This window comes from Leguminivora glycinivorella, chromosome 5, assembly GCF_023078275.1.
Source record: "Leguminivora glycinivorella isolate SPB_JAAS2020 chromosome 5, LegGlyc_1.1, whole genome shotgun sequence".
Lineage (NCBI taxonomy): Eukaryota > Metazoa > Arthropoda > Insecta > Lepidoptera > Tortricidae > Leguminivora > Leguminivora glycinivorella.
Window position 1 is genome coordinate 1,204,320 of NC_062975.1, and position 23,175 is coordinate 1,227,494.

At 40.6% G+C, this 23,175-nt stretch overlaps 1 protein-coding gene across 1 annotated transcript in view; it reads left to right on the forward strand.

The window, feature by feature from the left end:
• Nucleotides 1–17,507: 17,507 nt before the first annotated feature.
• The window catches only part of LOC125226296, a 38,988-nt gene continuing 33,320 nt past the window's right edge, over nt 17,508–23,175 (forward strand). The window contains exon 1 of the mRNA XM_048130235.1: nt 17,508–17,599. Coding sequence (XP_047986192.1) covers nt 17,579–17,599 — 21 coding nt within the window. The 5' untranslated portion in view covers nt 17,508–17,578. The remainder of the gene's footprint in view (nt 17,600–23,175) is intronic.

Below are 23,175 nucleotides of genomic sequence, written 5' to 3' on the forward strand. Positions count from 1 at the left end.
GTTGCGTCCTCGATCCGCTCGAGGCAGCAGCTCTCCTGTCAACCCTGTTGTCGTACCACGCAGGGACACGACAACAGAAGAGACGGCGGGACGAGGGTTCGCCCCCGGCACAGGAGGAGAAACGGGAGTGTAACCGCATCACTCCTGTGTCGAGGGCGGGCACTCAACCCACCGTCTGCCCACAGGTCTCCACGCAGCAGCCCATGGACACAGCGGACCCAGCCACACCCGCCGCCGGAGCCCCGCACCAGCCGCCTAAGCGTAAGGTGCTACCACCTGCCCCGGTGACTAGCGCCGACACTTACGCGGCTGCCACAAAATCTCCAGCTAAACTCCCACCTCTGTCCACAGATGCAGCAGATGCGACCAAGCAGAAGGACAAGACGGCGCCGACGATGAAGAAGATACAGCCGCTACCGGCCGTAAAGGCCAAACCGCCCCAGATCCTGGTTGAGTCCCTCCCGGACGCGACCCGGCACCTGGCGGCGATCAACTCCGCACTCGGTTTTGAGGCCAAAACCGAGAACCTGGAGCCAGCCGGCATCCGATTCTGTCCCAAAACTGGGATGGAATTCCGGGTCATATACGCCTACCTCGACGCGCAACAAGCAATGGATCCTAGGATCCTCTTTGTCAAGCACGCGGAGAAGTCCACCCTGCCGATGAAGGCCGCTATCCGCGGCCTGCCCTCGGCTATGACGGCCCAGGACATCAAAGACGCCTGCGAAGCTGAGGGATATACCATTTCTCACTCGAGGCTTATCTCCACAGGTCGAGGACGAGGTGGCACCCTACACTTCGTTCAACTCGTCGGGACGGAGCGCGACAACCCCGGATTCCTGGACCTGACCAGCATCGCCAACATCAACACCAGGGTTCGTGTCGAACCCTGGCGAGGTAAACCTGGACCCCCGCAATGTTATAGGTGCCAGGGGTTCAGGCATTCTTCACAGGGATGCCACCGCCGGCAGGCTTGCGTGAAGTGCTCCCTGCCGCACGCCTCCAACAGATGCACGCGCCCAAGGGAGGAGCCAGCGACGTGCATCAACTGCCTTAAGGACCACCCAGCGAGCGACAAGCAGTGTGAGGTGTACCTCCAGGAGCTGCGCAACTGGCGAGCGGGCACCCGCCCTCACACTCGCCGCCTTCCAGCCCGCCCGAGACGTGGCCCCGAGACGAGGGCCTCCGACTCCCCACAGGCGGTAACTGAATGCTCCACAGGTTCTCTGATGGCGCCCGCAAACCAGCCGAGACCTCGAGCCGCAGGAGGACAACAACGACGACAGCAACAACAGCCACAACAAAATCTGCAGAGGAAGCCGACGCAGCAGCCCGCCGCCGCCATAACGGTAACGCCCCCCGCATTCGACATCGCTGAGCTGCATAGCCGCATAGCTGACGCGGTGAGCACCGCGGTAGCTGCGGCAATGCAGCCGGCGATGGACCGAATCGTGGAGGCGATCTCCCAGTCTAGGTCTGGCTAGCAACCAAACCTAGACTTCTCTCTCAGCAATAACGTTTGTTATTCGCCTGCTACACGATATATTACGGCTTAAAAGAGAAAGAGTTAAGAGTAGTATATTGGAACGCGGAATCGATTAAGGGTAAAACTAATGATATCCGCACTTTTCTCCACAGCCAGGACATCGACATCATGCTCATCTGCGAGACGAAGCTGACGGCCACGATGCAGCTCCAAATCAGCGGATACATGACGTACCGCCTCGACCAGAAGAACGAAGAAGGAAAGGCCTGGAGGGGGCTCGCAATCCTCATTAAGAGGACAATCATCCACCAACTGGTGGAAGACGTCGACCAGCCCGACACGCTATCCGCCTTGGGGGTAGACGTCAAACTACAAAGACATAATCTGCGTTTGTTTGCCATCTACAGGCCCGGCGGAGGCGCACTACGGCCAGAGCGACTACGCCGCGACATCAAGCGACTTCTGGTGGACTCCCCGTGCCGACCATCCTGGCCGGGGACTTCAACGCCGAGCACCCCGCTTGGAACTCCTCCGCACACTCGCCATCAGGGAACGCCCTCTACCGTATCATAGAGGAGCTCGATCTCGTAGTGGGTGGCCCATACGAGCCCACCCACTACCACAACGCCGAAATACACCGCAGGGGGACCACCATCGACTTTGCGATCTCTCGCGGAGTGGATGTCCCTATGCGGCATGAGGTATTCTACGATCTCTCATCCGACCACAGGCCGGTGCTCCTGACCATCGCAGACCAGCCGACGACGAGACTCAACAGAGGACCCGGACGCCGCTACGACTGGGAGGCTTTCTCGGAAGCCATGGTAAACTCTCCCCGTACAGGTCCCATCTCGACCGCAGAAGAGGTCGAAGCCGCAGCAGCCACGATCACCGAGGACATCAAGGAGGCGCTCGCCGGCGCCACGCACATCATCCCGCCCTCAGACCGGCGCAAGCCTCTCCCTAAGCCGCTGCAAGCGCTTTTGGAGAAAAAGCGCTGGTACAGGAAACAGTGGCAACGGACTAGGGCTCAGTCGGTCAAGACCGAGCTCAATAGTCTCGAGCGACTGTTAAGGACCAAACTCAGCGAGCACAGGGCTGCCAGCTGGGAAGAACACATAGACAGTATAACTGATCATGTTCCCTCCATCCACAGGTTATGCAGACAGCTCAGCACAACCCCGAGCCGATCCGGCCCCTAGAGGACGACACCGACGGAGAACTGAAATACGCAGCCAAGGACAGAGCGGAAATACTCGCTCGCAGCCTTGAACGGCAGTTCAGGCCCTTCCCCGACACCGAGCCACAGCACACAGCGAGCATCGTACAACACGTTCGAGAATATCTCAACGTGCCCATAGAGTCACACGATGATCCAATTTACTTCTCTCCTTCACAGGTCCGAGCGACGATCAAGCGCCACTGCAACCCGAAGAAGGCACCGGGCCCCGACGACATCCCGAACATGGCGCTCCGACACCTGCCGCTAAACTCATTAGCGGCAGTGGCGCGTCTGTTCAACGGGATCATGCGCTCGGGGCACTACCCCACCATCTGGAAGACAGGACGAGTCATCGTCATCCCCAAGCCTGGGAAGGACAGAAGAAAGCCGGAAAACTACCGGCCCATCACCCTACTAAGTAACCTCTCAAAGGTGTTCGAGAGGTTGCTGCTCCGGCACCTCTCGCCTCACCTGGCACCCAGGCCGGAGCAATTTGGTTTCAGATCGCAGCACTCCACTACGTTGCAGCTCACCCGGGTCTTGCACCACATGGGCACGGCCCAAAACAAAGAGGAGTATACAGTTGCGGTTCTCTTAGACATGGAGAAAGCTTTTGACCGAGTTTGGCACGAAGGTCTAATATATAAACTTTCTCTGTCCACAGCCCCCCGCCGCATCGTGAAAGTCATCGCAGCCTTCCTCGCGGATCGACGCTTCCACGTACAAGTGGAAGGCACCACATCACAGGAACGCCCAATCCAGGCGGGCGTTCCCCAGGGAGCTGCCTATCACCTGCCTGCTACGTACGCTACACCAACGACATCCCGCTCGTTGGCAAAGCACACTTAGCTCTTTTCGCAGACGACGCCGCTTACTACACTTCTTCTTTGCAGAAGCAACATGCGGTCACCAAGATCCAGCCGACGCTTAACGCCTCCGTGGGTGAAATACCTGGGGGTGACCATTTCACCTGTTGTCATGCGAGCCAACAACGGATGTGTCTGCGGCCCGTGAAGAGCTTCCTGTGCGGACCAAGCTCGGTCTGCAAAGCTTATGTTCGGTCAAGATTGACTTACGCTTCACCAGCCTGGTATTCTTTCTCTGCGCAAGGAGAAGATGAGGCGAGGAGTCCCTCTCGCTGAGGACCATCATCGCAGCCCCCGGTACGTGAGGAACGCAGCCATCGAGAAGCACCTGAAGTGGAGGAGCCTGGAGCAGTTCATCGTGCGTCTCGCGCGGGTCATGTTTGACCGCGCGGACAACTCCAACTTCGAGCACCTCCGAGGGATCGCGCCCCACTACACACGGCCGCCGAACAAGCGCAAAGCTCGGGACCTGCCCCGAGCTCTACTACACATCGACACGGAAGAAGAAGAAGAGGACAACACCCCCACACCACACTGAACATCACCAACACCACCACCATGCCCACGCTAGCCCGAGCTGCCGGTCGCCTTCACTGCGGCCCCGAAACCCGGCCCCGCTCAAACGGTATCACCGTGGCTAGGGGTCGCGGGGTTGGATAACGGCCGGTAGCAGTAGGGCTAGCAATCACCGGATCGCCAAGCCGTCCACAAAATGACGGCGTCAGACCGCCCCACATGGATGGGGCGCGCCCCGACACAGCCCCCACAGCGCCCAGCGCGGAAGGGGCCACTCACACCCCAGCAGGGGTGTCGAACGACAACTCACCACCACCAGTGTCACGTCCTTACGGGTGAATAAAACTTAAAGCTCCGGCTGTACAAAATTAAGGACACAACTGATAATAATATATAGTTATATAAAAAATATAGTATAATCTGAAAGATAATAAATAAATAAATATTATAGTACATTCTTACACAGATTGACTGAGGCCCACGGTAAGCTCAAGAAGGCTTGTGTTGTGGGTACTCAGACAACGATATATATAATATATAAATACTTGTATACATAGAAAACATCCATGACTCAGAAACAAATCGACCTTATAGCAGAATGGATTTACCAAAGTTTGAAGTTAAGTGACACAGATTCCGTCCTTAGTTATGATAAACGATAACATCGTACATTTTACTTGAAAACGTCACATTTATAAGTACAGGCTTAATTTAATAACGATCTCCTAAATAAAATAATATAAATATCACCTTTGTATAGGTTTTCCTTATTATGATTGTGAAAGTAAGAATATCACTTAATTTTCGTCATTATCTGTCCACCACAAAGGCGGGTAGCGGGTTTCTCGTTTTGACCAATATTCGACATCATTAGATTTCAGATAGGGTTTGCAAAAACCGGTTAACTTTAAAAACCGGTTAATAACCGAACCTATACCTTCAATACCGGTTAACCGGTTTTTAACCGGTTTTGCGGATTTTTAGTAAATTACCGTACTACGCAATAATATTACCATTACCTTCAAGAATTCTGTTGTTTATGATATCGTAGCAGGTATTACTTGCACGATGAAGATCATTATTATACAGTTTTTGGAAATTTTGTAAAATGCAGAAGTTGCCATAAAGGACTTGAGTGCCCAAAGCGTATATGGCGCTTTAAACTGTCGTGACTTTACTGTGATAATCACTTTAAGAACTAAATATTTCTCAGTTGTGCGGTTTCTAAGCATGTCGCGGAGGTCTACAGCTCCCAGAGCCACTAGTAATACAAGGAATTAACGTAAGAAAACCAAGATCTTCATTTTCCCTTTATTTTAAAAATATAATTTGAAATATACAGAAGAGTCCGGTTATAACGACGCCCAAGGGACCGCTGATATTACGTCGTACTAACTGGATGTCGTACAAAACGAATTTCATTTCGGTTTAAAGATATGTCATTTTTTAGTATGCGTGCTTGCTCATCACCAGCAAATTACTGTCGTATATCGTAATAATAAATAGTCGCATTCCTTTAACCTCGATTTACGTAATTAATATGACAATCGATTTTTTATTAAGTAAAACTAGTTTATACGCAATCGAAAAATAAAAAGTGGGTTCTATTTAGCTTATAAGATTAGACTCGATGCGGACCAATTGTTAAAATTATTAAAACCAATGCTCCAAAAAGTCATATGGCCACAATCTCATCTTGCTACTTGTAGGCAAGACAGGGGGCCGTGCTTGGGGCGGAAATAGCTTTGTTTCCTCAATTGACTAGTAAAAACGTTGTCGCTCGTCGTTGTAACCGGACTTGACGGACGGATTTTGCGTTAAATTACGTCGTAAAAAGCGGTTGGTCGTTAAAACCGGAGTCGTAATAAACGGATGTACTTTCATAATATCACATATGAAAACCAAACAAATACCTGTGCTTCCGTTATTCGGTTATTGTAAGCGGTTGGACGTTAGATATATGCGTGCGGAGTCGTAATACTAACCGGACTCTACTGTATAAAATGTAGGTATATTTGAGTGGACTCGGGACTCTTATTTAATCTTCACAATTCAGTGCAGGTGCGTAATGTTGTCAATGAAAAGTAATAAATAAATCTTTATTGTTACAAAACATTGAAAAATTACATACTTTTGACCCTTTTTTATGCCTAATTTGGTCATTTTGGGAAATAAATATAGTTTCGGTTATTAACCGGTTAGCGACTATGAAAACCGGTTTTTTACCGAGGCCAAAAAGTCTCGGTTAACCGGTTTTTCGGTTAACCGGTTAACCGGTTTGCATACCCTAATTTCAGATACCGTATAAATTAATAAAGATAAAATTGTCTCTCGAAAATTAAACAATCGCACTATTTAAAACTGCCACGCATTACAGGTCCAGAGGTCCACTGCTTTTATAAGTGAGTAAGTATTATCTAGGTATAATTAGATGTTTTTATGTTTTCGACAAAATTTGAGACGTCAACGCCCTGCATTAAATTTCAGACCAAGGCTATACCATATTATTGCGTTAGGTTAGCGTGTACTAAATGTTTATGAACCAGAAACTATAGGCAGCTATGCACACTGGGAGATCAAAATAACGGTTTAGGAAGCAACAGCTCTCTCAGTCAGTTTTACAACCGCTAATGATAACAAAAACTTCTTTTGTAGCGCGAATACGGACTCGTACAAAAGAGCTGCTAAACACTTTGCGAGTTGTTCCATAGACTATAATAGCGCCAATATTCTTTCTCTTAAGAGAAATAGTCTTCCTATTGAACACGATTTGCATTGGTACGGATTTAATATGCCGTTAAGAGCATTATTCTATTTTACGCCGGTCACAGTTTCCTTATTTTATTTATGTAGGTAAGATATGGCTTCTCAGACATATATTATACGTACGGTATGTTGTGGAAGCAAATATTTAATAGAACCCATTATTTAATAAAATACTTAGGTGTAGGATATTTGATCGTATTAGGTAGGTTATTATATTTTTCAGTAGGTACAGATGGTATCTTTTTTTCGCACTAGTGTTCATTATATGTCAGGTCGAAACTTCGGATGGCCATCTGTATTGAAAAACGTCGTACGACTCACGTGCAAAAAGGAAATTCGTAACTCGTGTCGATTTAAAACACTCCCTTCGGTCGTGTTTTAATTTATCGCCACTCGCTTCGAACTTCCTTTTTACTATTTACTTTGTACTATTACTTTGTCCTATTTCAGTAGGTATACATGGTGTTGTTTTCTCGTACTAGTTCGCAAAGTAGTACCTACATTTTATTTTCAGGTCGAAACCTCAAGGAGCCATAATTAAGTACCGAACGTCGTAGTAATACATGTGCGAAGACGAAATTTCTAATTCACCTGGGTCGTATTTTAATTTATCACCACTCGTTTCGAATTACCTCTTTTTCGCACTTGTATCGTAAATACTACATGAGCCCATTGACGATTCAGTCCGCCGTACAGCCACGCCTGTCAGTTAGAATGAAACGCGACAGTGCTGGATAACTTGCCGTTGCCGTCCGATAGAGTTATTGTCAGTTGGCCCCTTAATGGCGAATACGTAGTTCTTATACGTAATGACATAACCCAGCCAAAATGTTAATGGAAGTATTGACCTATTCCGTCGTATCCTCATCGCTAGCATAGAGAAAGTCCCGTCAGTCCCGTACCGTATTTTATCCATATAAAGGTAGTTGCATGTGTGAACTAATGTATTTTATAAACTAGATTCTGCAGAGTACGGTAGCTAACTTATGTAATTAACTGGTATATCACATAACTTATGTATTACGACGATGTAACTAATGTTTGTGAAGTAGACATGTAAGCTTAATCTGGCGTAAATGTATTATTCGTTCCCATAAAGTCTTAAGTCATAATGTATTATTTGTCCACATTTTCGTTAGTTATAATTTGGTTATTCACAGTAACTTTTCAGGGTTGCCATATGCCGAAAGTCCACTATCATATGTTTATCATAGAAATATGATCATAGGTCTGTATGCCTCCCTTTTTCTCCAACGTGAAGAAAAAGGACGGCATGTTGCCTATGATCATATTTCTATGATAAACATATGATAGTGGACTATCAGTCATAAAACGAACCTAACCTAACCTATCTATAGATGGCATTAAGAACTCTGAAAAGTTAACCGTTTCATAATTATCACTAACTAGCTTTTGCCCGCGGCTTCGCTCGTGTTAGAAAGAGACAAAAAGTAGCGTATGTCACTCTCCATCCCTTCAACTATCTCCACTTACAAAATCATGACAATTCGACGCTCCGTTTTGGCGTTAAAGGCGGACAAACAAACAGACACACACACACTTTCCCATTTATAATATTAAGTATGGATGATAATCTGGCAATCACACAGACCATCTGTGGGCAATCATTAATGACTTTCAATAATTATGTCAAACAAAGGGTGGATCCGATATAGTATGTGTACTACCTATTAATATGTTAATGAATAATGCATTGTAGTTATGCTTATATATCCTTAGACCTTAGTTGAATCACCAATATGATTTTCAACCAAACAGGAAACAACAAAGTATAGACCAGAAGATGAGCCATAAATAAGGAGTCTTTATCACAATTGTCCTGCCTGCGCCTCAAAGACCATTATTACAAGTCGATTGCCTTGATAGATAATAAGTAATAGCTGCCCATCGTGTTAGCAAGGGCTAAATCTTAATCGCGAAGCTTACCAAGCTCCTTGGCTCACTAAAACCAGTATAAGTGCGTTTTCACAATATCCGATCCGATATCGGATGTCGGACCAATGTCCCATTATACTTACGCCGGCATCTTTGATTTTTTCCTTTGGAATAATTCCTAGAAGTAAGGTACTTAGTGGTTAGTGGTGGAACATCATAGGCAAACCCTATAGTATTTTTCCCCTCACTAGCTCGGAAACACGTGTTTTGTCCTTTAATACCAGCGGGTAAAAACGCATTTTATCCACTAGTGGGTAAAGTAATTTGACCTTGAATAAAGTCAAATTAACTGCTTTAAAATTGATAAAAGTAGGTGAATCTAGTAATAAAGATGATTTACCACCTGTGGAACTACTGGAAGCAGTGATAAATGCATTTTTTGCGTTGTAGTTTCCTCGCTATAGTGAGGGGAAAAGTTTTGTGTTACACTCGGGTGCAAATGTATTTTACTTCTCGTGTGTTAAAAAACTCGCAAGTTCAGGAAGAACCACTCGCTTTCGTGGTTCAACATCCTTTCACTTGCTCGTTTTTCAATTCCACACTCGGCGCAATGTATAACAAATAACTTTACTTCTCGTGTGTTAAAAAACTCGCAAGTTTAGGATTCTATTCTCGAACCACTCGCTTCGCTCGTGGTTCAACTATAGAATCCTTTCACTTGCTCGTTTTTCAATTCCACACTCGGCGTTAAAATACAACTTTGCCCCCTTGTATAACAAATAACTATTATGCAACTGGTGGTTAAATAAAAGAGGTCAAAAAAGGTGAGTGGCGTCAGTGGCGCAATGAGTACTTTTTTCTACGACCATGCACTTACTTTTTTAATAGTTTTCTAGAATAAGTACCTAACTTTCGTGAAATAAACACTTTTTCCTGGTTTTTGAGGCTTCGCTTACTCCCTCCTTCCGAATTTCGACATAATTCGCCCCACGTTGGGCGCCAACTTTTTTTTTTAACAAGCAGAGGCGTATTTTATTTAAAAACATAAAGTAACAAATAGTAATTCAAAAAATCAATCCATAAAAGTATATTTATGTATTTGTATATAAAACTTAGTTTAGATCTTTGAATAAAACTCTCTCGATAGTGGAGGTCAAGCTTCACGAGCAAACGAGTTGTGTTTTCGCAAGGTATGGGAATTGGCTAGATTCAACTGCCGTGAAAATCACTGGATAATAAGATTAATAAGGCACTGCGACCTAACAAAGTTAATTATTTTTGGCCTTCAAAGTACACTTTAATACTTTGTTATCATGGAGAAGTTATTAGGGACAAAGTCAGTTAGAGCAAGATGCTTTAAGTGCTTAGAAAATTTATAGATTGTTGGAGATATATGACGTTTCAATGTTGACATTTTGAGATTCTTATATATCCCTAGAAATCTGTAAGCAACCGGTAATTTAATAACCTTGGCAGGTCTAGAGAATAAGTCCTATAGCTGCGCATAATATCAGGGCTCGCTTTATTCCTTGATTGATTGATTGATTTTATCTGCAAAATTATTTTGGTGTCTCGTTTCTTACCATTATGTCACGCTTGAATTTTTGTCTTTTAACAAATAAATAAAAACTCGATTGCTAATGCATGTATAATAACATGATGTATTTCGGCCTATAATTAATGTTAATTTCACATCATACAAGAATCTCAACAAAATAAGAAAATGAAAAGATTTTTGACCCAGATACCACCTCAATCGGGTAATAAGAGTGACCCAATAACCCAGACAAGCTAATTCTTATAAACAGATCCGTATGAGAATAGTCGAGAAGTTATCACTTTGTAATAATATAATATTTACTTAGGTATAGCATATTGTCTTCATAAAGTATTTCTTCATGTACTGCAATTTAACCTCATCTCATCATCCTCCTTACGTTATCCCGGCATTTGCCACGGCTCATGAAAACTAACCCGCAATTTAACCTAAAATCTTTGAGTAATTATGTTAACTAGAGAGGGCACCTCAACTTGATTTTGTGTAACAACACTTAGAGCCTATCGGCACAAACGCGCTTAGTCTGTGCCGAACGGCTGTGGTAGATTGACGTATCGCAATGAAAAATATTTCGTCGAAATAATGCCGTCATGTGTAGTGAGGTATCGTACAAACTGCTCAGGAAAATCTAACAAAAGCCAAGGAGTGACTTTTCATACGTAGGTGTACTGCATTTTTGTTTAAACACGCTTACTTTTAAAAAAATGTATCAATATAAACTCATGCCGAAGCGCCATGTTGCGGCGGCCATGTTTCGTTGAAACCAAAGAGTAAAAAATGCAACAAAAGCAGACGTGACAATATCGCAAGTTAGTTCAAGTTTCCTATCATACATTAAATTATATATATTTATCGACGCAAAAAAGGTTATTTATTTATTATTGTCAGAATTGCACAGTTTTCCGACATGACGGTCTATAACAGATTCTCAATACGCGTGTCGAATTTCATGTGAGTATGTAAATGTAAGTGCAGTACCTAACCTGCCTGAATGAATTTGGGTAGGTAGACGGTCAAGCAAATTATGAGAGTATAAAAACGCGCGAAATTCAAATTTTCTATGGGACGATAAACCCGCGCCCATACATACATGGATGTAGATAAAGTTATGTATGCGACTATACATAATTAGGCATTAAAACACTCATGTTATCTTATTAATACAACAAAAACAACACTCATGCTTCAATGCCTACCATTATGCAAATGTCACATAAATAACTAATATCCAGTTGCGGCTACGTGTACACATGTACGCTCAGTCCGTATGCAGCTTTATATGTGGGCATTTAAAAAAATTGGGACTCGCAGAGTTGTTAAAAAAAAGTTAAATCGCTGTCAGTTTGTCAGTTTTGCAACGATAATTAAGCATGGAATTTCAATAAAAACATCGTTTTTGACTTAATTATGTAAATTATACTAAGCTATAATCTAAATTCAGAACGTGAAAAAAGTTTAGTTTTAAATACAGATTTCAAGCTTGATTGTCGTTACAAAACTAACAGCGATTTATGTTTTTTGTTAACAACTCACGCTAATTGAGTCATAAATTTAAAAAAATGCCCATGTAAATCCATGTCACTTCTATACTACGACTTCTAATCTATGCACTCTATGCAGGGCTCATCATCGCGACCGAAAGGTCGTAAGCGCCGAGTAAAATCGTAGCGCTTGCGACGTTACGGAAGCAGGCCATTGGTTCACACCCCGCCCCCTCGCCCCGCCTTCAGCTTACAGGCTGTGACACGTTCGTTGTTTGCTATAGCTCCTCTATACGAAGTAATAATTACTCAATGCCTAAAATATACTTATTAGTGCGTTTTCACATTATCCGATCCGAAATCGGATATAGGAAAGATTTAAAGGTAAAGATCAACCCCTTTGCCGCCTGGCGGTGGCGCCTTTTATATAGATGATATCGGTCCTACATCACATCCTATATCGGATCGGATAATGTGAAAACTTACACGTATACTTATTTTTGACATAATTCGCCCCACGTTGGGCGCCATTTTTTTACAAGTAGAGGTGCATTCCTATTTCATAATATAATTATATTTTAATAATCGTAATCAATCGAGTATTCAAGTAATTAAATACCTATTTAGTAGCTTAGGTAAGTACTCAATCTATCAACCGCCTGTATAGAAGACTGCGTTAAAAACTAGGTTTCTTTTTGTCTACCTAGTTCCAATCTTGTGGTCTAGAAATTTCAACACAAACCGCTTTATCGAAAAACAAAACTTCCGTAATAAGTAAAAAAGGTAATGGTGTTTTTGGTCCAAACCACAGGCCTAGCCGAGGTGACAATCGTTGACGCTACGCGGCGATCAGAACGCAGTCTGGCTCTGTCACGCCACTAGAGGAGGGATAGGGAGAGAGAGCTAGCTACGATACGCTTTACGAAGCGTAAGTGATTGTATCATTGACTGGGTACTCTGCCGCCTCTGCCGGTCTAGCCGAATAACAATCGTAATAGACGCTAGACTCCGATCGAAACACAGTCTGACTTTGTCGCGCCAATACGGAAGAGCGACAGAGATAAATATCTACGAAAGCGATATTATCATAAGTATTTGTGCATTTGGCTACGTACCCTGGTTAGATAACTGAAATAACTTGGCGAAGTAAAGACCAAAGTTTAAACTGTACATTACAAATTCGTAGACAAACATCTTATTTCCTAAAGGCAATACGATTATCTAGTTATTATGGTTATTACGTACGACGAAATGGAAACAGGTCATGCATTTAAGAGGGCTTTCGTGTTAAAAATAGTGAAATCGCAACCGAGCGCTCGATCATACCGTGTGCTGTATCAAATTAAAGGGCTTTGCGAGTAGTTTATAAATATATATCACATTATAGGACTTTTTCTACTTGGTCTAACAAAATATGAGAAAATGTCCAAAACTGGTAATAATTGTACCGGTGAAGGCTCGTTTTCAAAAAATTGGCAAAAATCAATAATAGCAATTTATAATCACTAAGGCATAACAGCAATTTAAGTAAACGTTGCAGATTAATTTAGTACAAAACTTACTTCGATGTGATGTAGATTTTCAAAGAAATTGTCACTTAATTTTAGGTAATTTCTGAAAAAAATTGAATTCGCCTTAGGCTAGTTTAGTCTTTTTCAAAAACTTAAAATAAAAATCTAGTCTGAAATGATTGTGGTACAGGATATACGAATTATAAATTTACCCGTTTTAATATTCAAAATTGTCCAAATTTTACAAATAAGATCGACTGATTCAGCTCTATACGTGCGTTTTTCTAAACGTGCATTAGAGAAAAATTCATAATTAATTTAGTGAGTTAGTTTTCAAAAATCCAGTCTTATAAAAATCAAGATAATAAGATGCTCTAACTGGAACTTGAATTAAATAAATCTATTGGATAACGGAAAGTGTAGTATTTCACCGACTAAAACTATCAATTTTACATTATTTTGACGTTTTTTTTGAAAGCAGCCTTAAAGTTTGTTTGAACACAGTAGCTGTCTCTTTTATTGTACTAGGTATATCTGATGAATATACCCGTGTGGTGACGGGTCACGTTACGAATTTCACCATCCCCTTTCTTCCTGTGGTGTAGGCGTTGTCTGTGGGATGTGGCGTCAAGAGTGGCACTGAAATTTGAAAAGTTTCTATGTTCTGCCTATCCCGTTTGGGAATACAGGCCTGAGTTTGTGTATGTATATTCAATTAAAATCACGGGTAGTTAGAAAGATAGATAAACTATAACATTAAATAAAGTAGGTGGGAATGTGTTTGATTTATTTACTTCAACGTCATCGTTCTAGTCTGAATACATACCCCTTATTCATGAACGTACTCTAAACTTATCAAGCCGATAAAGTTCGTTTGTCCTTTTCTATCACACCAATACGACGGACAAGGACAAACGAACTTTATCGGCTTGATAACTTTAGTGAACGTTTATGAATATCGATAGACTTTAGTATACAGAAGAAATTATACAATATATGAATATGAGAATAGTTTGACTTTAGTATACAAGAAGAAATTATACAATAGTAGGGCTCTAATATTGTAAGTAATGAAATTAAAGCAATTTGTTTGTCACAATTATACGAATTATACTTATAAATGTTTACTTGTAACCTGTAATATTTTGTACATACACTATCATATTTATATTATGAAATAAAATATCATCCGTGGACGCGCCACATTATTCACACGTAGATATCTGCCTCAATAACTCAGGCTGTTATGAGGATGTTACAGTTATTATTATGTGCATAAAATGCTTTATTGGCTCTGTTTCAGGGTACCTAGCCAACGTATTTCCTTTGTAATGTGTATACTTTCCGTGGCATCATTCGGTATGGCCCTGACGGAAGATCAGCGTTGGCCACCCAGGCTAACACCATGCTGAGTCAGGACCATTTTCGTGGCAAATATGTGTACCTATGAGCAGCGTTGATCCATACAAGCCGATTCCCACAGGCTTGCCTAAAACTGATTACTAGTAAAGTACCTATTTAATATAAAGAAAGGTTTATTTTTGCTGTGTTGCCTTGCAGAAATTTTCACCAGCCGCCACTGGTACCTACCTACTTGTGATGTTATGTGTAAATAGATAAGATAGATAGATAAGTCATTTATTTGGCAGACTGCAAACACACACAATACAATACACAATTTAAAACACACAAATTGATGTAACAAAAAAGAGAAAAGAAAAAGAAAATACTGTGTGTTGGCTCAGTGATACGCTTCGCTCTTTCGACCGAAGCACTGATTTTCTGCCGGAACCCAGGTCACAATCACAATAGATAAATAATTACTTATATAATAACGATTTCTATAACATTAAAATGGAAACAAGTGTAAAGTGTGAATGTTATCTTATGTGCATATAAATAAATAATTTAATAATAATTTTCTGTTGTTGATTTTTATCTATGTGCATCAATTTGTCATGGATAAAAATATTTATATTTACTACAAGTTTCGCTTGTTACGACATTAGCGTTATCGCAGCTAGCTGTGTCTCTGAAGCGCCGCTGTTGGTCTAACGGTAAGAGCGTGTAACTTTCAATCCGGAGGTCGGAAGTTCGAACCCCGGATTGTGCCAATGAGTTTTTCGGTACTTAAGTGCGAAATGTCATTTGATAGGTATTTGTAAGTCACTTTTCGGTGAAGGAAAACATTGTGAGGAAACCGGACTAATTCCAATAAGCCTAGTTACCCTTCGGGTTGCGAAATCAGACGGCAGTCGCTTTCGTAAAACTAGTGCCTACGCTCTTGGGGTTAGTTTTCAAAGCGGACTCCAGGCTCCCATGAGCCGTGGCAGGCCGTGGCGAATGCCGGGATAACGCAAGGAGGATGAGGTAGTTGTTCTCTAAGGCGCGAATACTAGCGTTGCGGCTGAAGCCGAAGTGAGAATCGGTGACGCTATGTCGCAATCGAAACCACACGAAACGCAGTCTGGCTCTGTCGCGCCACTACAGAAGAGCGATAGGGAGAGCTTGCTACGATACGCTTACGAAGCGCAAGCGATTGTGACGTTGGCTAGGTCCAGGAGCTGAAAATTCCCGTGTGTCTCGGGAAATCGAACAATGTTGGAGTAGAGGTAATATTGTTAGTCTTATATTGCTCCAATACGATGTTTGCAGAACATGTTGCATTTATATAGGTACCTAATGTGTCTATATCGTTTATAGTTTATAATATATATGTCTTAACTCTTTGCACTACCTACCCCTTGACATTATAAGACTACCTATTTTCCTTTCACCTTAGTACGTTTTCACATTATCCGATCCGATATCGGATGTCGGAAGGATTTCAAAGGCAAAAATCAAAGATGGCGGCTTAAATGTATGGGATATCGGTCATCCTACATCCGATATCGAATCAGATAATGTGAAAACGCACTTAAGGTTATTAGGAAATTAAATGAAAAAGTTTCAAATAATTTTAGGGCTAGAAATAATAACAATTTTTGCCACCTTAAAACGCAATTTAAATAATTACATAATTATTTAATATTAAATTATAATTCATCTCTCACAGAAACGTCAAAAGATATAAATAAAATATAAATTACGTTAATTCCATTTAATAAATAAAATTCACTTACCGAAATATCTGAGTATATAAAAATGTGATACAATACATAATATAAAATAAAAATCTAAGTCTACAATACGAATGAGGTCCCTGACGCATAGTGTCCATGATCCTGGCTGGCAGTATTTCCTCGCTAAATCACAATGCTTATTGTCACGAAGGACAAGAGAGCTGGCAGCTTCCACACTACATTATCTTAGTTCGAAATAAACCAACTTCTTGGAGGTACCGTGCGGATGCTGTAATTAGGTTAGATCATTATTACTTAAGTTTTCTTTGACAGTTTAGCAATGGCAATGACACTAACAGCTTAATTAACGCACCTGTTCATTATTATGTTAAATCATCCAAGGCACTCATTTCATGCATGGATAGCTTTAAAATAATCTGTCGGGCTATACGGCACGATTAGAACTGTAAGATAAGTCAAATATTAGCTCTGTATACGATATGGATTGTGCCAATTTTGTTTCAAGATACGTCAGTTTTGACACACATAACATTATTTGAAAAAGCGGTGATGGCCGAGTAGATAATACACCTCCGGATTAGTCAGGCATCATATATGTGTAGCTTTAAGTTTGATTATCTATATAAAAAAAAATATTATGATCTGGAAGATAATCAACCTTATAAAAGAATGGATTTACCCAAGTTTGAAGTTAAGCGACACATATATCACATGCCTGATTTTAAATCCGGAGGTCGCGGGTTCAAATCGTAGCTCGTACGAAATATCATTTCATATTTACAACTAGCTTTACGTTAAATATCGTGAGGAAATCTGCATACATTTTGGGAAGGAATTCAAAGGTGTTATTCAAGTCCCTATTAATAAAGAAAAAAAAAAAAATTGTTTATTTCAAGAAAAAGGTCGTTATTAAAGACCTCCACACTAATGCCTGTCCCGTGGAGGAGAAGTTAGGTATCAATTATAATATCATATTAAATTTGTCGTATCTCAACATTATTTCACACTTCGAATCATAAAGTAAGGAGTTAAAATAAACAAGTAGCTACTTTAGCGACAATCTTATATAAATTGCCAATGCCCTCCCCCCTTATTGTTTTATTATGTCGCGCGCAGCCGGCGCGTGCGCAGTATAGTGGTCGCGCGCGAACCTGCGTGGTGTGCTGTGGTACTGTGTAGTGAACGAGTTTAAAATGTGGCGGGAAATATATCTGGTGAGCTATATTGCTTTTGTGAAAAACTACTCGAAAAAATATGACATCACATTATCACATCACATTTAGTTTTTAATCCAGACTTTCAATCCGGAGGTGGAGGGTTGAAAAAGATTTAGATTTCTTTATTTCAGGATAAAAATTACACTATAAATTTGCTACATGTCAAAATTATGTTTATCTTCTCATCATGATCGTCAAAAATTACATAATAAATTCCAAATAAAAATAATTGTGTCTCCCAATAAGGATCGTCATTTACAAAGAAAGAAAATACACAAGCCAAATAAAATTAATAAATTAAGTTACAATATCATGAAATTATCACGAAGCAAGAAAATATTATATAACAGAGAAATATAGGTATAATTATATCATCCAATCCAATTCCAATCCAATTCTCGCCAATTAATCCAATTAATTAAGCTCGTCCAGTTATTTTTTTCGGTGAAGAATATCTGCATAATATATATATATATATATATATATATATATATATATATATATATGTATATGTATATATATATATATATATATATAGGCTCAATTATTTATTAGGTTATGTTTCTGTAGATTTAGGTTCCACACTTACGTAATTTTGTCTAATTACCATTTTTTATTTTTCGACTTTGTCTTCACAATCTTAAATTCAAATTTGTGTAGTCTAATATATTTGGTGAGCATTATATAAATAAATTTAAAAGTGGAATGTTACTGTGAGACTTGAACTCATGGCTTCTGGATCGATACTCCAGCGCTCTGCTACTTGCCATTATTGCTTTGTTTTGTGAAAAATTACTAGACAAAATTTGACATAATAAGACAATTAGTTTTCAAGAGAGTAGTTGTAGGGATATTACTTCGGGAGGAAAGGATTTGGTGTCAAAGTCATAGTGATAAGACTGATAAGAGGGATAGGCCACGGTTAATATTATGTGTTTCACTCGGTGGCAAAGTTTGTTTAACCTTAGTGCCTTGAAACCCTCACAACGCTCAAGATTCTACTTCTCGAACCACTCGCTACGCTCGCGGTTTAATATTATCCCAGTATTTTTCTTTCGCTTGCTCGGGTATCAATATTGGCATGTGCGGTTAAACAACTTTGCACCCTTGTAAAACACATAACTATTATAAACCAAGGTAAGTAAAATAAATCAATAAGATTTGACACGATTCTGAATATAATATTTCTCTGCGCTATATTATGCCTTTGTAAAAAAACATCAATCATCATAATCATCACATACATATATACATACAATCACGCCTATTTCCCATAAAGGGGTAGGCAGAGCACATTAAACCGCTAAAGTTACAGTGCCACCCTTGGCAAATAAGGGGTTGAAAGAAAACGAAACTGTGACATTGCAGTGACAGGTTGCCAGCCTCTCGCCTACGCCACAATTTAACCCATATCCCACAGTCGGCTCCTACGACACCCACGGGAAGAAAGGGGGTGGTGAAATTCTTAACCCGTCACCACACAGGGTGACAATCATAATCATCACATTACATCAATAGTAGCATAATACTCGACTCGTATATGTTACGTTAATTTAATTACAGTATCCAGAAGTTCATAACTTAATAATGATCCAAGATGGAATTATATACTCGGGTAATTGGTAGTAATTATTTCCAGGATACAGTAAATACAATAATAGGATCAACAGCTAATTTATATTAATGTATTTAGTTTTAGCACAAGTTTCGTGTCTTCTTGGAAAGTAACACAGACATAGGAAGGGATTGGACATCCCGGGCGATTTGTATTTATTGAACAGTATTCAATACAAGGGTAGAATATCAGGCGGAAGAGAGATTCAATACAATTATTTAATACGCCTGTCGTTAGTATTATATGCTCTGAGGAAAGTAACATTACTCTATATATAAGTTTTTTTTTTTGAATGTTTGTATATAGAAATTATATTTTTCCGCAACTGATTAAATAAAAATAAAAAAAACTCTATCGAAATGGTTTATATCTAGGAAGTACAAAACTCTGTTACTGTTATGCTAAAGCTGCATATAGGTATTTATCTGTAGCTATTTTAAAAGTATAGGCTTGTATTTATGCATGTAATTTATGTTTATGGTATCATCGTTTTATTTATGGCGGCATGATATCTCCCAAATACATACTAAAATTATAAATGGGAAAGTGTGTGTGTCTGTTTGTTTGTCCGTCTTTCACGGCAAAACGGGCGACGAATTGACGTGATTTTTTAAATGAAGATAGTTGAAGGTATGGAGAGTGACATAGGCTACATTTTATCTCTTTCTAACCCCCCACTTCCCGATAATGGGGGTGGAAGTTTGTACGGAGCAATACAATAGAATTTAACGCGAGCGAAGTCGCGGGCAAAAACTAGTACATAATAAGTAACAAACGACTGAAAAAAAGATTTGATAAAGATCGTATACAATTCCGGAAACAAAGTAAATACTGGTATCCAAAGCTTTGCGAACTTCCTAGAACCAAATTCAGAATATTCAATGATTCATCCCAATTTGAATACTCATTCCACGAAAATCACATCGAATCTTTTCCAATCACTTATTAGCATTAACATCAAGTAACGAAGTTATTTACGGTAAAAGAAACCATTTAGTTGAAAGGGCATTACCATAGAACTTTTCCTTGGATAGGGTAGAGCGGGCAACTTGGTCACAGGGCAAATCAGATTAGATAGAAAACCGTTTGGTATTAAACCTAAGGCATACAGTAGCCAAAAAGCTACACTTGAAGTGTCATAAGTTCAACAATATATCGTGATAATCAAAATTGTAGTCTATCAACCCAGAGTTTTAAATGCAATGTGTATCATACACACACACATACACAACATAATAAATTGTAATGTAACGCCTATGAAATAATGACTAGTTAGAGAATCAGATAATCAAATATTTTTGTTGTGTCATATACCTACATTTTTAGGGTTCCGTACCAAAAAGGTACAACAGGAACCCTCATGGTGCGACTCTGTCCGTCTGTCACATTGTTAAATATCTCGAGAACTACTTATGCTATCGATATGAAATTTGGAATAGATATAAACATTGTGAACCTCTACAAGTTGATTTCTGTAGGTTTCTTACTAAAGTAAAATAAAATAGAATACCTACTATATTTATGTAAGTGTTAAATATCTCTTGCAATTGAAGTCATAAGCTAAGAGACGTGCGATGAAATTGCGTGCCAACTTTAAGTCATCAACAGATTTTCCCTAGCGATCCGATTTGCCCCGCAATTCCATTTGCCTCAGTCTACCCTAGGTACTTACACCAATATTTAGCTTGCCGAGTCGTGGCCTATTAGTTTCACTTTCCATCCAATTTCTCGAGAAGAAAATAAGAGGGCTCATTATAAATACAATAGTCTATAAAACGGATTATGTTTGCCTGTTAGTTCAGCTGTACTAATAATATTATTTTCTCAAACATGCAATGAAATATTGTCTTTACGTTCCTTAAAATGGGCTGGGAAGTATCGCTTTTTGGGCGCAACAACTCGAGAGGATTGTAAAGGGATTTCATATTATTTTTTAGGCCTAGGCCTGCAAAGTAACTTTTTTTTATAAAATATTGTCATTTAGAGCATTTTTTTTTATTTCATTGTATGTTTGAGAAAAGCACTATACATGCCTCGGCGTGAAAACGGATTCCCGGCCTCGTATCCCCATCCGTATATACCCACTTGGCCGGAAATCCTCATTTTCCCGGCCTCTGATGTAATGTACTATTTAGGAAGAATCTGAAATTAATCTATAGGGGCGTTTTCTGCGGAAATATTATCATACATTTTCTTGTAAATAATAGATAAAAAAATTAAAAACTCAAGTCGCGCTTGGAATTAGAAAAATCTCAAGTAGATTATGTCACGAACGAGAAAAACTACATATTTATTTAAAAAAAAACTTAGTGAAAAGAATCTTGAGGGAGTAGGGAGGGGTTCAAGTTCATGCTCAAAATAGAAATAATTTTATCACCAAGTGACATAACAGGTAATGCAATGCAAATCACTTACGGGAAAATTATTGTGTTAAAATATGCAGGAAAATGTGTTCAGAGTCTCCTAGATCAGAAAAGTGCCACTCAAAAAAAGCCCTATTCCGTGCCGGACAAATGGCCAAAATATTACTATTTTGACTGTTTACTCACGTACAAAATGAAAGGTAATTTAGTATTTTCTAGGCGAATCAAGCAATTTTAGCAGTTACGATCAAGCTATTTTAGCAGTATTTTCAGTAGGCCTAGCACATGATTGCCGCGAGAGTTTGTCGCCGCGAGATAGATGACATGTCTTCTTCTAACTGTATTAAATAAATAAATAAATATTATATAGGACATTCTTATACAGATTGACTGAGCCCCACGGTAAGCTCAAGACGGCTTGTGTTGTGGGTACTCAGACAACGATATATATACTCGTAATATATAAATACTTAATCATCATTCCCTTGCCCTTTTCCCATTATTTGGGGTCGGCGCAGCAGATCATCTTCCTCCATTTCTCTCTATCATCCATGACTCAGGAACAAATATCTGTGCTCATCACACAAATAAATGCCCTTACCGGGATTCGAACCCGGGACCGCGGCGTAGCAGGCAGGGTCACTACCGACTACGCCAAACCGGTCGTCAACAATAAGGACGGATAGTCTATCTCGCGGCGACATACTTACTCTCGCGGCAATCATATGCTATGTAACCCTGCTGTCTGTTTTGTAAAGTTAAAAGTAAATCGTAGCTTTCATTGCCAATATCGTGCCCCATTAGCCAAGTATCTGCAATTGCAATTAACCACACCGCGTTTTCCTGGCGGTTTCTAAAGCGCCGACATCTGATCTATCTGGCTACGGTATCGCTTACTATCGCCCGGGCATTTCTCCGAGCGTTTCGAACGCTTTGACTTTTTTATGCGATAGGCGGCAAACGTGTAGACAGGTCGCCTGATGTTAAGCGACCACTGCCGCCCATGGACATCAGAAACACCAGAGGTGTTGGAGGTGCGTTGCCGGCCTTTAAGATGAGTGTACGCTTTTTTCTTGAAGATTTGAAGGTTGTATAGGTCCGGAAATACCGCAGGCGACAATCTTTGACTTCTTTATGTGATAGGAGGCAAACGTGTAGACAGGTCGCCTGATGGAAAGCGATCACTGCCACCCATGAACACAAGAAGAGTGCTGGGGGTGTGTTGCTGGCATTTAAGATGGGTGTGTCGCTCTTTTCTTGAAGGTTGGCATCATTGCTAATTGCTGCTTGAAAGTGTAGCATGAGTTTTCTTAGTTTCTGGTCCGCGACTTCTACTTAAATTGGCAAAATTTCATGTAACTTACGAGACGGAAAAATGCTGTGACTAGTCAAAGCGGAAACACTCGGAAAAATGCTCGCATCTTGTTTAAAAAAAATTGTAACTTAAAAATGCTACACTAAAACTTTTAAAAATTTTTGCTTGACTAAAATACAAAGTAAGTATTAGATTTTATGTCTGTTTTGTACGAGTGTAGATAAGATCTAATTTTTGTTTGTTTCGCTGGCATTTTCTCAAGTGCCGACTACTGATGGCA